Raw genomic sequence first — 13197 nt, forward strand, 5'->3', positions numbered from 1 at the left:
GTTTTGTCAAGCACATCCCAACCATTTCCACTGGGGAAATGTTTTCCAGGATCTAAACCAAATCCAGTGTCTCGATAGTCCCTCTGTCCCACAGCAGAGGTAGTAAGTGAGAGTCAAAGGCGGGTTTTCCTCTTTTCCGCACAGGGAGGTAAATTCTCTTAGAAGTTAAGAGGTGGGCTCTGGAGTTAGAAAGCTCTTGAGAAAACCAGGGATCTTATTCCAGCTCTGCTGTTTGCTACCCGTGTTCTTTGGCCAACTGCTCTGATTTCTGTGTACACTCCTCATCTGCAAAATGGGGATAATCATAGCAGACTTCATAGATTCTAAACTGTACTTTTTTTTTTTTTTTTGACATTTTAACAGCTATGGAACTGGGATGTATCTTATAATTAATGGCATCTTAGATTCATCAAAATAAGGCAATCCCTGCCTCTCAATGCCGTATTAAATGAGAAAAATACATGTAAAGGCCTAGCCCCTCAAGGACACTCAGTTAACAGAAGCAGGTGCGGTTGTCATTGTTGGAATTGTGATTATCATTACTATTATTTTTACATACTGGGTATTCTGATCCGGCACTTAGCTATAATGAGCAGTAGGGTTATAGTGAAGAACCTGAAATATGGCTAGTATAAACATAAAGCTTTCTGGAAGTCAGTATTCAGGGACTGAATGATTAATCCACACAGCAAACATTTGTTGTCCAGCTACCATATGCAAATTACTAGCCCTGGGTGGTGGACAGACAATGGTAAACAAGAAATGTGCCCAGTCAACAAGCATTGTAAAATATCTGTGAGCTCTCAGGACATTTCAACACTCCCTGACTTGGAGTTATATCTCATGGATACTTACATACCCTTTTATGTTTCAGAGGTGCTTTGTATCACTGACCACTTGCTCCTCATGCTTCCTGGGTTATTCCTGCTTCTCTTTCCGAGTTTAGTCACTATCTGGTAACATGTTCCTATTTGTTGTCTTAAAGATGCTGTGACAGAACTAAGCAAAGAATTTCAGGAAGCGGGGGAACCCATCACAGATGACAGCACCAGCTTGCATAAATTTTCTTATAAACTTGAGTATCTCCTGCAAGTAAGTGACGCCTGTAATGTGTTGATTTTTGCATTGGTATCTCTTTTCTCCCTCTTGGGTGACTCATCAGCATTCAAGATATGGTTCAGAAAGCCCAAGGAGCCAGTAAGCCCTTGTGGTTAGACTGAAAGTCAGAGGAGTCCCCAGTGCAAGCTCAGTCCTCCAAGTGTGATCCTTTGGGGAACTGCAATGTTGCCCCTTAGGATGGCTTTGAGAATCAAGAACATCCTTTAGAGATTTAGGTCATTGTAAGATAGGTCAGAAGGTTACTGTATGGCAAGGATCTTAACTTTGGGACAGTTACATACCCCTTTGGGAGTTTAGTGAAAGCTATAGAGTCTTCCCAAAAAGACATTCGTGTATGTATATACACAATCACACATTTTGCAGGCAGATTCTAAGAGTGTGTGGACCCTCTAAAGATTATCCATGGGCTTCTGTTTTAGAGCTTTGCTACTCAATGTGCAGTCCATAGACCAGCAGCATCAGCATCCTCTGGGAGCTTATTCGTAGTGTATTTTTGGTCCCCACCCCCACCTACTGAATCAGAATCTCTGGGGTCAGCCCAGGATATTTTCTTTTAACATATTGATGGTATAACTCTTATCCCTGCTTAGCCCAAAAAGTGCTGATGTAACGAACACTGCAGATGTGGAAAAATGCATGCAACTAAAACAGGCAGGAAGGAAATGATCTAGAAGTTATTTTAGGGTAGTGGTATTAGGTGTTAAATTTTTTTCAATTTTTGTGTTTTGTTTTATCTAGATACCCTAATAACATATGCATATCTTGCTTCTGTAATCAGAAAAAAATGCTATAAAATGTAAAAGAAAGGTATACCTGTATCACTGTGAACACCATTATTTTGCAACGTCACATCCCACCAAAGCACGTAGTATGTGGGCCCACTAGAGGAAAGGCCCCTAACGTGCTGAAGGACTTGCCTCTCTCATGCCATTTCAACTGGCTCTTTAACATTGTAAAAATGTTTTTGAGCCTTTCTTTTTTTCAACTAAGCCCATTTTGGTTTTGAATTTGAAATGACTCAGAGCTGACATTTATTTAAATTTATTGTAGGTGTATTAAATGATATTGAAACTTAAGAGTTGAGTAACTGGGATAAAATGTCATTACCTTATTTCCCTAAATCGAAGCAGAGTTAACACTCTTCATATTGCCCTTAAGACTCTTTTTTTTTTTTTTTTTTTTTTGAGACAGAGTTTCACTCTTGTTGCCCAGGCTGGAGTGCAGTGGTGTAATCTTGGCTCACTGCAACCTCCGCCTCCCGGCTTCAAGTGATTCTCCTGCCTCAGTCTCCCGAGTAGCTGGGATTACAGGTGCCCGCCACCACGCCCAGCTAATTTTTGTATTTTTAGTAGAGATGGAGTTTCACCATGTTGGCCAGGCTGGTCTTGAACCCCTGACCTCAGGTGATCCACCCACCTCGGCCTCCCAAAGTGCCGGATTACCAGCGTGAGCAACCACACCTGGCTAAGACTCTTTTCTTGTATTTCTTTCTCATCTGTTAATAACAAATTTGGTGGTTTTCCACCCACTATATGAACAGGGTATTAACACACCTTGATTTGCCAATAAATGAAAATAATGCCAATAAAGGGTCTCACCCAGTGCTGGCACCTAAGAAGCTATTGTTATTATTTATCATTTAAATGCTGGGATGAAGAGCAGTGGGTTTGGACCTCCTCTCCCTGTCCCCTTCCCTACCCAGTTTGATCAGAAAGAGAAGGCCACACTCCTGGGCAACAAGAAGGACTACTGGGATTACTTCTGTGCCTGCCTGGCCAAGGTGAAAGGAGCCAATGATGGGATCCGATTTGTCAAGTCTATCACGGAGGTAAGCAGAGCAAGCAGCCAACAACTTCGTGTCTTCCTTTTGTCTGCTTAAAGCAGATCTTGCAGAGACCTTTGCTGCAGACAGCTAAATGAGGAAGTGGGAGTTTAAGGGTGGTAAAGAAATCTAGTCCAGGTATACTCAGTGCTCATTGTTGCAGTGGCTCAAGCTTGGGAAAACCACTTCAGTGAGTGTTTACCAAGAGGAAGAATGCTGAGTCCTGAATGTACCTTAGGCCACAATCCACATGTTACTTAACAGGGTGGCCTGTTCACATACATTGTAAGTCTGCTAATGGTAGCCCTTGAGGTGTACAGCATAGGATGGCTCCATCTTTTTAAAAAATTTATTTTCCGAGATAAAGTTCTTTAGAGTTTGCTAGGCTGCTTTCCCTACACTTTGCCCAGGAAACTTAGATTTGAAATGAGAATGATGTGGGATCTTAAGAAACATTTCTTGAAATAGTGATATGCCAACTTTCTACATTCAATTCTGAGCCCCTCAAGAGCAAAATGCCATGGCTTTGCTGTTTTACAAAACTCCAGAACAACAAACACACACACATACTTCACATACACACTCACACTCTACTCTCTTTATTTTCCACCCTCAACCCTCAGAGAATCTTTCTTCTCTCTCATCAGCCTAGTCCATCCAGGAGTGTAGAACTTTGCATATCAGGGAGCAGGTAAACCCCTAGATTTGAGACAGGAGGTTTGTACATTTGTTCTTTCTTTTCAGTATCTCTTCAGTAGAGTGTGAAGTCACTTTAAAGTCAACACTCCTGCTGCTTGGCTGGCTGCCCACAAATACCACAGCCTTAGGTATTCTGGGAAGGGCTCCTCACCAACCATGCCAGCTGGAGCTGAATGACTTTCTTCTTATAGAGAATGACGGTGTTAGATATGCTGGCATCAACGGCTGGACGTTTCCCACCATTTGCACCCTCTGACATCTGAGACGACGAGGAAGGATCCTGGCTCTAAAGGGCTGGTTCTGCGAGTTTCTTTAATGTCCATGTTAGTGTGGATGAGTCTTGTAAGGTCTGGTGGGATACTTGGGTCCATGAGGTAGAGCAGTATTTTAATTTTAATGCATCATAAATGTGAAAGGGGTTCTCTTTGTCACTCTCCTCTCTTCATTCCTCAGCCACTGCATCAGAGCAACTAAAGCCTTTCACTTTATGACTTTGGACAGCTGAAGTCTGGAAATAAATTTAGTTTTAATCCCCGTTCCCCAGGATTATGAAATGCTTGCTAAAACACATCTACTTTTTGGCTAGTTTCTTCTTCTTTTCTCATAATGCAGACAGATCTTTAGACAGTCTGAAGCCATGGAAACTGGCTTTCTAGAAGCAGAAAGCATTCCTTGCTTGCATGAATGTTGGTGTTTTAGTGGCTGGCATAGGCTCTGCTTCCCATAGGGTCCAGTTGTTTCATCTCTGTTGAAGACTGCTCTCTGGGGCATCATTGGTTGGAATGGCTTGGAACATCCCTAGGCTAAGTGAGTTGCTGGATACTTGGTTAATTTTAATAATGAAGTCGCCATCTGGGTATTTAACTGAGAGGGTAAGAGTTAATGGATAAGAAGCATTTGTAGGTCCCCTCTGACCCCTTTGAGGTAGGAGGCAGCTATTTAGGCTAAAATAGGTGAAGGTTCTAAGAAACCATTTCTGGTGGTTCAGTATGGGCTCAGCTTGGACTGTGCTTCACTGTGATGAGGGTGTAGCTCGGCGTCGGGTTCATGGCACAATGGCCTGGTTTAAAGCAGAATCAGCTCTCATGTACCCTGCAGATTCCCTGTCCTTTGCTGCCATTGTATTGCTTCTCAGGATAGTGTATGTGGGTTCTGATTAGAAGCTAAAAAAATTAAGGAATTAGGTAATGAAAGCGGATCCATAATCTCAAAACATAAAAAGACCATGCAGCATTCTGATTTGTAGTACAAAGGAACTATTGTTCCCTTCCCTCTAAAAATACCTTTTAAAACAAATAGCTCCATATATATATAGAGTTGGTCAGAGTCTCTGACCAACATATCCCATCTCCATCACAACAAGCTTTTGAGTGGTGTGAATTTAAGCCTCAAAACAGCTCCAGTCACATCTTCCCCTTCCTCTGAATTGGTTTTTAGGTATAAGCTCTGTGGGGAGAGGTTTTGAAGACAGACCTACACCTGGGCCTTCCTATGCAATCCATGCCAAACTTGTGAGACAGACCCATATCCATTTTATATATATATATAAAATTCAGTTAATGGGCCTGATTAAAAATATAGCCTCAAATGTTTGCCATTAAAAAGTTTTAATGTTCTAAAGGCTGGTATAATGGTAAGTTTGCCAAAAACAAGGACAAGCTCCTGTCTTTGGGAGCTTACAGACCTGGGCTGTGATGTGAGCGTCTTAATGAAATTCTGCAGGGTGTGTGTTTGTATAATTGACACGCTTCACTACACAATGCCTTGCTCAGCTCTTTCCAATTGCCTGAATTTCCTGGTTATCACCACTAAACACTTTGTTCTCACCTCAGTCGTCAGTGAAAAAAAAAGTGATTTAGACAGGATATACCATCAAGATTCTCTCCCGCAAATCTGCTGAGATCGTCTATCTGCAGACATGTCATGGTGGTTTTCGTAAAGCCAATAAACCAGGCTGCTGCCTGCCTTCACTTCCAGGTGTCCTGGCTGCACCCAAAACACACATGGGGAATTGTCTTACAGCTTCTCTAGTTAAAAAGATTTAACACCTTTTTGTTTTTTAAAACTACTTCATATGGTATCATTTCCTTGAGTCAGCGGTAAGAAGAAATATAGCTCTGAGTTAAAGGTGCTATACGCCAGGATGTTTACCCCATTGAGTCAGGAAATATGTGGTACAGCCTCAAGCACTGGCATTAAATATAGGGGTTTGGAGTCAGATAGTGACTCAATATAGTGTCGGAATTAAAATCTGAATAGTATGGGTTATAGGAACCCTCTTTGGCAAACCACTGCTCCCCCTTCCCTCATCACATATACACACTGTAAATATTTCTGGCCTTTGAAGGGGTCGGGAGGGTATTGGTCCCAGCTTACCCTACCCAGAGCCAGCGCCTGAGAGAGCAGGCACATGTGGTAGGTCAGGAGGTTTTGAATTCCTGCCGACTTTCTTCAGCTTCTGGGCTGACCTGTCAGGAATATGAATCCTAATTTGCAAACTTGCCCAAGTGTCTTCTGTGGCTGTCCCTTTTATTCCTTCCGCCTTGGCCATTGTATGCTCCCAGCTGACAGAGCCCTGCTTTGCGGCCTCATGGCAGAGTCTCTGACCAACATATCCCATCTCCATCACAACAAGCTTTTGAGTGGTGTGAATTTAAGCCTCAAAACAGCTCCAGTCACATCTTCCCCTTCCTCTGAATTGGTTTTTAGGTATAAGCTCTGTGGGGAGAGGTTTTGAAGACAGACCTACACCTGGGCCTTCCTATGCAATCCATGCCAAACTTGTGAGACAGACCCATATCCATTTTATCCTTAGCCCCGTGTGACTGGGCTGCCTAGAGACACCCCTGGTCTCACCCCTGGGCTCCTTCTGATTCAATGTAGTGATTTGGCATATCTGATAAAGAACAGGAAATCCAACCAGGAAAGCGTTGGCAGACTTGTAGATTTTACTGATGGTTTCATGGAACACAGATGAGGCAGTTACATGGCCACATGCACGCACCTCTGCCTTTGTCCCTCTCTTCTTCCTTCTGCACATATTTCTGCCAAGCCTTTAGGCCCTTCCCCTGCACCTGTTCCCCACACACCTTAAAAACAAACCAGCATTAGCTGAGCTGAGACCATCTCTTCCTCCTCAAGCTGACTTGTGGTGTGAGAAGTCCTTCATTTACCTACCTCCAGGTTTTACTCTAATATAAAACTGAGTTTTATTTGGTTTCCTATCTGACTGCAAACCCAGAGATTCTGATAGAGCAGAGGAGGGAAAGTGACATTCCAATAGAATCCACAGATGTTTGGAAGCCCTCTTGTTCATATATCTTCCATGATATGTTTGCTGGAGTCTGCAGATTATTCTCAGATGAAGGCCTGCAAGTAGTTCGCCCACTTCAAGCCTTACTCTCTGCAGTGATAGTATCAAATGTGTTGTGTCCTTTGAAGGACAACGTGTAGGGTAAAATTGGGTGACATTGTTTGCCCTGTATCTGTGTTTCACAAGCCATCTATGAGACCAGGTCTGTATTTGGAGTTAGACTAACAGCTCTTTGGCTCTATGTAATCTGCTTTCTCCAGCTCCGAACATCCTTGGGGAAAGGAAGAGCATTTATTCGCTACTCCTTGGTGCACCAGAGGTTGGCAGACACCTTACAGCAGTGCTTCATGAACACCAAAGTGACCAGGTAAATACAGGACAGGGCTGGGGTTTAGCACCATCCCATGCAGAAATGAACTCAAGTTCATTAATAATAATGAGAACTGCAACATAGTGCTCATTTGTGTCCCTCGTGACACTGCAGACTCCTTCCACATCTACCATTGTCTTCCACCCCTCCTCCCAAAGTCCTTGACACATGTGGGCAGGTAGCACTGAGTTTTTATAGGTTACTGAGGCTTAGAGGGGCTTAATGCTTTTCTCTAGGCCTCAGCCGTTGCTCTCTTAACTCCCGATACCAGACATTTTCCCTGGTGGACGGCATGTCCTTGGTGCCAGCACTACTGGACAGACAGGTTACAGCCTTGGCCTCTCAGCAGAATCACCTGTGGGGTTTTTAACACTATTGAGCCTGGGTCCTCACCTGGCATACTGAGTGAACACACCAGAGACTGTGGTGGGCAGCCAGGACTGGGGGCCACTGCAGAGCTCAGGTCAGGTGTGCAGTCAGCCTTTGTGCAGGTAGTGCTGAAGCCTCAGCAGGAAAGAGAGAAGGGAGGAGAGGGGCAGGGATTGAGTCTATAATGGGGAGAGTGGGTATCAGCTTAGAAGCTGCAAATCAGGTACCAGACAACTAAACCTCTTTGGGTTTTCCAGCATCTCTTGCCTGGCCCCTTTCCTTTGGGAGTATTCAAATTTTTTTTGAATCTAAAAAAACTACAAAGGAAAACCTTTTGTTTCATTATGTCACCTTAAAGATTGATTTGCATAGAGATGTACTCATATTTCTCATGCATGTGACAGGCCTTGTGAATTGGTGTGAGTTGAAAAAGTTTGCATATTTGATTTGAAGGTTGTTTTGTTTTAGATGTTCGGTGAAGATCGTCATAAACAGCTTGACTTAATCACAGTTCACAGACAATAATGTCCCACTTTTTTGCCCACGTGGGAGTGCAGTGGCACAATCGTAGCACACTATAACCTCAATCTGCTGGGCTCAAGTGATCTTCTTACCTCAGCCTTCGAGTAGCTGGATAGGCATTTACCACTGTGCCTGGCTAATTTTTTACTTTTTGTAGAGACAGGGTCTCACTATATTGCCCAGCCTGGCCTCAAATTCCCGGACTCAAGTGAACCCCCTGCCTAGGCCTCCCAAAGTGCTAGAATTACGGGTGTGAAGCCCTATGCCCAGCCATCTTTTTCCTTTTGGGTGGGGGTTGGAGTAGGGGGAATAGGGTCTTAACCTGTCACACAGGCTGGAGTGCAGTGGCACAATCATGATTCACTGTAGCCTCTACCTCCTGGGTTCAAGCAATCCTCCTGCCTCAGCCTCTTGAGAAGCTGGGACTACAGGTGCATGCCACCATGCTCAGCTAATTTTTTATTTTTTTGATAGAGATGGGATCTTGCCATGTTGCCCACCCTGGCCTCGAACTCCTGGGCTCAAGCTATCCTCCTGTCTTAGCTTCCCAAAGTGTTGGGATTACAGGCATGAGTAACTGTGTTCTGATGCATCTTTTTAAAATTCTTGTTACTTTGCCTGAAATGAAACAACCACTACCTCAAAATGCAGATAACATTTATTTTATTTTTTCTCACCCTGTCTTATGGTGCTGAAACATTTCTGAATAATTTGTTCCTTGGCTTTTAAATTGGTATCTGGACAGAAATTAGCAGTTGAGTTTAGTGTCCCATGTTGAGTTCTGAAAATGGAATAGAAAGTAAAGTTATCTTTCAAAAAATAAGTTTTCTTTCTCCTACAATTGCCCTTCCTTGGCAAATAATTGACATTTAAGGTTCCCATATCCTTTTTGAGAAGTAGATATGATATATGTAATAAATGAACAAGCATCCAGATCATTGCAGTAGTTTCTTTGAAGAAGAGCAAGCTTATTTGAGAGTTATGTTCTTCTACCATGAAAATGAAATTGGTTTGTGTGCCTGTGTCTTTTAATTTAGTAACCTGAGTTGGAATTCGATGAGGCAGAGCCACAGTGGGAGGACTGATTAAATTCACACATTCTTTATCTTTATTACTCTTATAATTGACGTGTTTTTCTGCAGTGACTGGTACTACGCAAGAAGCCCCTTTCTGCAGCCAAAGCTGAGCTCGGACATTGTGGGCCAACTGTATGAGCTGACTGAGGTTCAGTTTGACCTGGCATCGAGGGGCTATGACTTGGATGCTGCCTGGCCAACATTTGCCAGGTACTTTGAAGGATTGCTTGGTTTAAAAGACAGGAAAAGAGACATTTAAAGTTTTGAAGATTGCCACCAGTCTACTCAAAGCAATTTTGCTTGCTCAGTAAATTACATAAAACTGTTCAACTCTTATTCCAGCTCCTTTTACAGACTTTGTTGAATCATGACTAACAATAACATCTGAAGGCTCCAACCTTAAACCAACCTAATTGGCCAGGGCATGAGTCAGTGGAGATGCATACTGCAAAAGCCAAGGCTTTAAAAATTTTTTTAAGGCACTTGTTGCTATGGGCACTGGGGGAGGAGTGGGCTTTTTCCCCTGCCTGTTCTTATGGAGTTACTACAGAAGGCTCCTAAGCAGTAGGAGAGGAAGTAAAAGCCACAGCTCGTCCACGTAAGGGTTGCAGGAAAGGTTGCTGCGCTTTGTTTCTTCTTTCTTTATTTTCTGAGGCCATCAAGCCAGCCATATCTTACACCAGTGTGGCACTCACATACCACCAGAGTCCTTACATCAGCTCCAGGAAGGAGGTGTGAGGAACAGGCTCAGAGGATCAGGGGACTTGACAAAGTCACCCAGCTGGTGGGCAGCAGGCCTGGAACACCTGACTTAGGTTAAAATCAAGTCCAGCATTCTTTGTTTTGTTTTGCTTTCTGTTTATAAGGCTTTTAAAATTTAACGTTCGTATTTTTTATTAGGAAATACTTCACATATAGAGAAAAGTGGTGAATATGATAGTCACACGCAAACCACCAGGATTTAATAGCTTACATTTTGCCATATTGAGGTGTCCTTTTTTTATTTTTTATTTTTTGTAGGGACGGAGTCTTGCCATCTTTCCCAGGCTGGTTTGAACTCCTGGGCTCAAACAATCCTATCTTGGCATTCCAAACTGCTGGGATTACAGGCATGAGCCACCACGCCTGGCCCAGATATTCTTTTTAAAACTTTCACATTTTGAAATAATTTCAGAATTACAGAAAAGTTGCAAAAATAATACAAAGTACTCATCTATCCTTCACCCTGATTCCCTAGTTATTGATATTTTACTATAATTGTTTATCATTTTTTCTATTTACATGTTGATTTATTTCCTAAGCCTTTTGAGAGTAAATTACAGACTTGATCTTCTTTTCTTTTAAGTACTTAATTATGCATTTCCTAAAATCAAGGACATCCTGTTATATAACTCAGTACAGTTATTAAAATCAGAAAATTAACATTGATACAATACTGCTATCTAATCTACAGATCTCATTTAAATTTTACAAATTATCTCAATAATGTCTCTCATAATCCAAGACCCAATCCCAGATCACATATTGTTAATTCATTCATTGCTATGCCTCTCTAGTCCCCTTTAATTCTGAACAGTTTTTCAGGCTTTGTCTTTCATAACATTGACATTTTTGAAAAATACAGGCCAGTTATTTTGTAAAATGTTCCTTAATTTGAGTTTGACCGATGTTTCCTCATTATTGGATTTGGGTTAAGTGTTTTTGGCGGGAATGCCTCAGCTGTTGTCTTGTCAGCACACTGTATCTGGAGGCCCACAGTGTTGATTTGTTTCACTACTAATGAGGTTAATCCTGGTCATTTAGGTAACGCGGTGCCTGCCCAGTTTCTCCAAAAGTTACTATTTCTTCCTTTGTAATGAATATGTATCTTATGCGAAGGCATGTTGAAATTACATTATTATCCTTTTTTCTCTTAAATCTGTCCTGTATTAGTTTTAATACCATTTGATAATTCTTGCCTGAAGCAGTTATTACCATCATCATTACCAGAGTGATTTTCTAACTCCATTATTTCTTTTACATTATTAGTTGGCATTCTACTGTAAGGAAAATCTTTTTCTTTTTCCCCACTTATTCATTCATAGCAGTATTGACTCATGGATTCTTACTTTATTCAATAGGTTACATTCTGTCACTGTCATTACTTATTTTGAAGCTTAAATTATCCCATTTATCCAATTACCCCAGTGGGAGCCCCTGTCAAGCTGGCTCTTGTGGGGAGATTTGGTTACATCTGATACTTTTTTTAATAAATAAAATATTATAGATCGGCTAAAGCCCCACCCCATTGCCATCCTTTCTCCTTTGTTCCCCTTTTAGAAGTAATCATGGCCCTATAATCAATGCATTTCATGCCCAGATCTTCTGCTTTCATTATTACTTGTGTATTTGTAAATAGTTTATATAGTATATATATATAGTTTTATTTTGTAAACGTTTTAAAATTTTACACATGTTGAATCATGTGATAGCTGTCCTTTTGCAATCTGCTTTTTTCATTCTGCCTTGTTTTTGAGATTTTGTATCTGTTTATACATGGAGTTCTGTAAGTATAGAGTTGGGTTGGCAAACCACAGCCCCAGGGCTGTATGGAACACAACTTTGCCCATTTATTCACCTGTTGTCCATGGCTGCTTTTATGCTAACAGTGCCAGTTGAGTGACAGAGACCATATAGCCCACAAGACCAAAATATTTACTATCTGGCTCTTTTCAAAAAAACCAAAAAGAATGCTAACCCATGGTGTAGAGAATTCTGTTGGGTGAATAAGCCATAGTGTATCTCTTTCCCTAGCAGTGTAGAGTTTGTTTGGTTTCCCTTTTTCCAGTTACAGCGCTGCCAAGAGCATCCCCACTGTCTCCTTATGTACCTGTGTGACTGTCTTCAGGGAAGATACTGTGAAGGGCAGTTGCTGGGTTGTGGAGACTAAGTTTGAGAACACAATAATTTTAGATTTAGGAGATGATTCTGGTGAAGTAAAAATATGTTTAGGTTCCTGCTAAACAAGAGTCATCACACAAGCCTTTGTATTTCTAAACCAATGCCATTCAATGGAACTTTCTGCGATGAGGGAAATGTTCTGTATCTGCACTGACCGGCCTGGTTATGTGACCTAGAAGCAGCCTCCCAGCCACACTGTTGCTGTGTCATGCAGAGCGGCAGCTGAGCCCCCAAGCACAGTGTGACTCTTATTTACCAAACTGACTGCTGCTTGTTCCTCACTGGCAGACAAACTGAGGCAGGCACCAAAAGCTCAAGAAAAATTTAAACCAAATATCGGAAATACATGTTCACGTAATTCTTTTCTGGCAGTGGGAGGAAAGCCATGATGGTAAAACTCTAGCCATGGAGTTCATCTGTTACAGACCAGTGTAGCTGTGCTCTTTGGTGGAATCTGTTGGGTTTGACTTCCTTACGTTCTACCTGGGAAGGCAGCCCCCTACTACCACCTGGTTGCCTGGTGACCAGCAAGGCCTCCATGTATGTAGGTTTCCTGCTCTGAATACAGGTATGTCTGCTTTGTGGCCCCACAGGAGGACACTGGCCACTGGCTCTTCTGCTTACCTGTGGAAACCCCCTAGCCGCAGCTCCAGCATGAGCAGTTTGGTGAGCAGCTACCTGCAGGTAAGGCCAGGAAGGCTGGGAATTATCTTACTATAGCTTCTACCAGGGTATGTCCTTGTCCCTAGCAACTCAAGGGTGATGTTTTCAGATACCTGTTGTTCCAGCCAGAGCAATAGAACCACTCAGTTATAGCCACTATTCCCTGGAGTCTGGGTTTTTCAACCAAATGGAATCTAGGCTCTCTTAAAATTAAATTCTTTTAAATGATTTTAAAGTATTTTAAAAGAAGCAGTTTGGCACCATGGTTAAAAGTGACAGAGTCAAATCCTGACTCTCACCTACC

At 42.2% G+C, this 13197-nt stretch overlaps 1 protein-coding gene across 2 annotated transcripts in view; it reads left to right on the forward strand.

Moving 5' to 3' along the window:
• Positions 1 to 13197, forward strand: part of FYCO1 (FYVE and coiled-coil domain containing 1) — a 77924-nt gene that overhangs the window by 13239 nt on the left and 51488 nt on the right. For both annotated transcript variants that reach the window (XM_025376518.1, XM_025376519.1), the window contains exons 3-7: positions 986 to 1092; positions 2822 to 2947; positions 7214 to 7320; positions 9357 to 9500; positions 12824 to 12914. In XM_025376518.1, coding sequence (XP_025232303.1) covers positions 986 to 1092; positions 2822 to 2947; positions 7214 to 7320; positions 9357 to 9500; positions 12824 to 12914 — 575 coding nt within the window. The remainder of the gene's footprint in view (positions 1 to 985; positions 1093 to 2821; positions 2948 to 7213; positions 7321 to 9356; positions 9501 to 12823; positions 12915 to 13197) is intronic.

Source organism: Theropithecus gelada, chromosome 2 (assembly GCF_003255815.1).
Source record: "Theropithecus gelada isolate Dixy chromosome 2, Tgel_1.0, whole genome shotgun sequence".
Taxonomy (NCBI): Eukaryota; Metazoa; Chordata; class Mammalia; order Primates; family Cercopithecidae; genus Theropithecus; species Theropithecus gelada.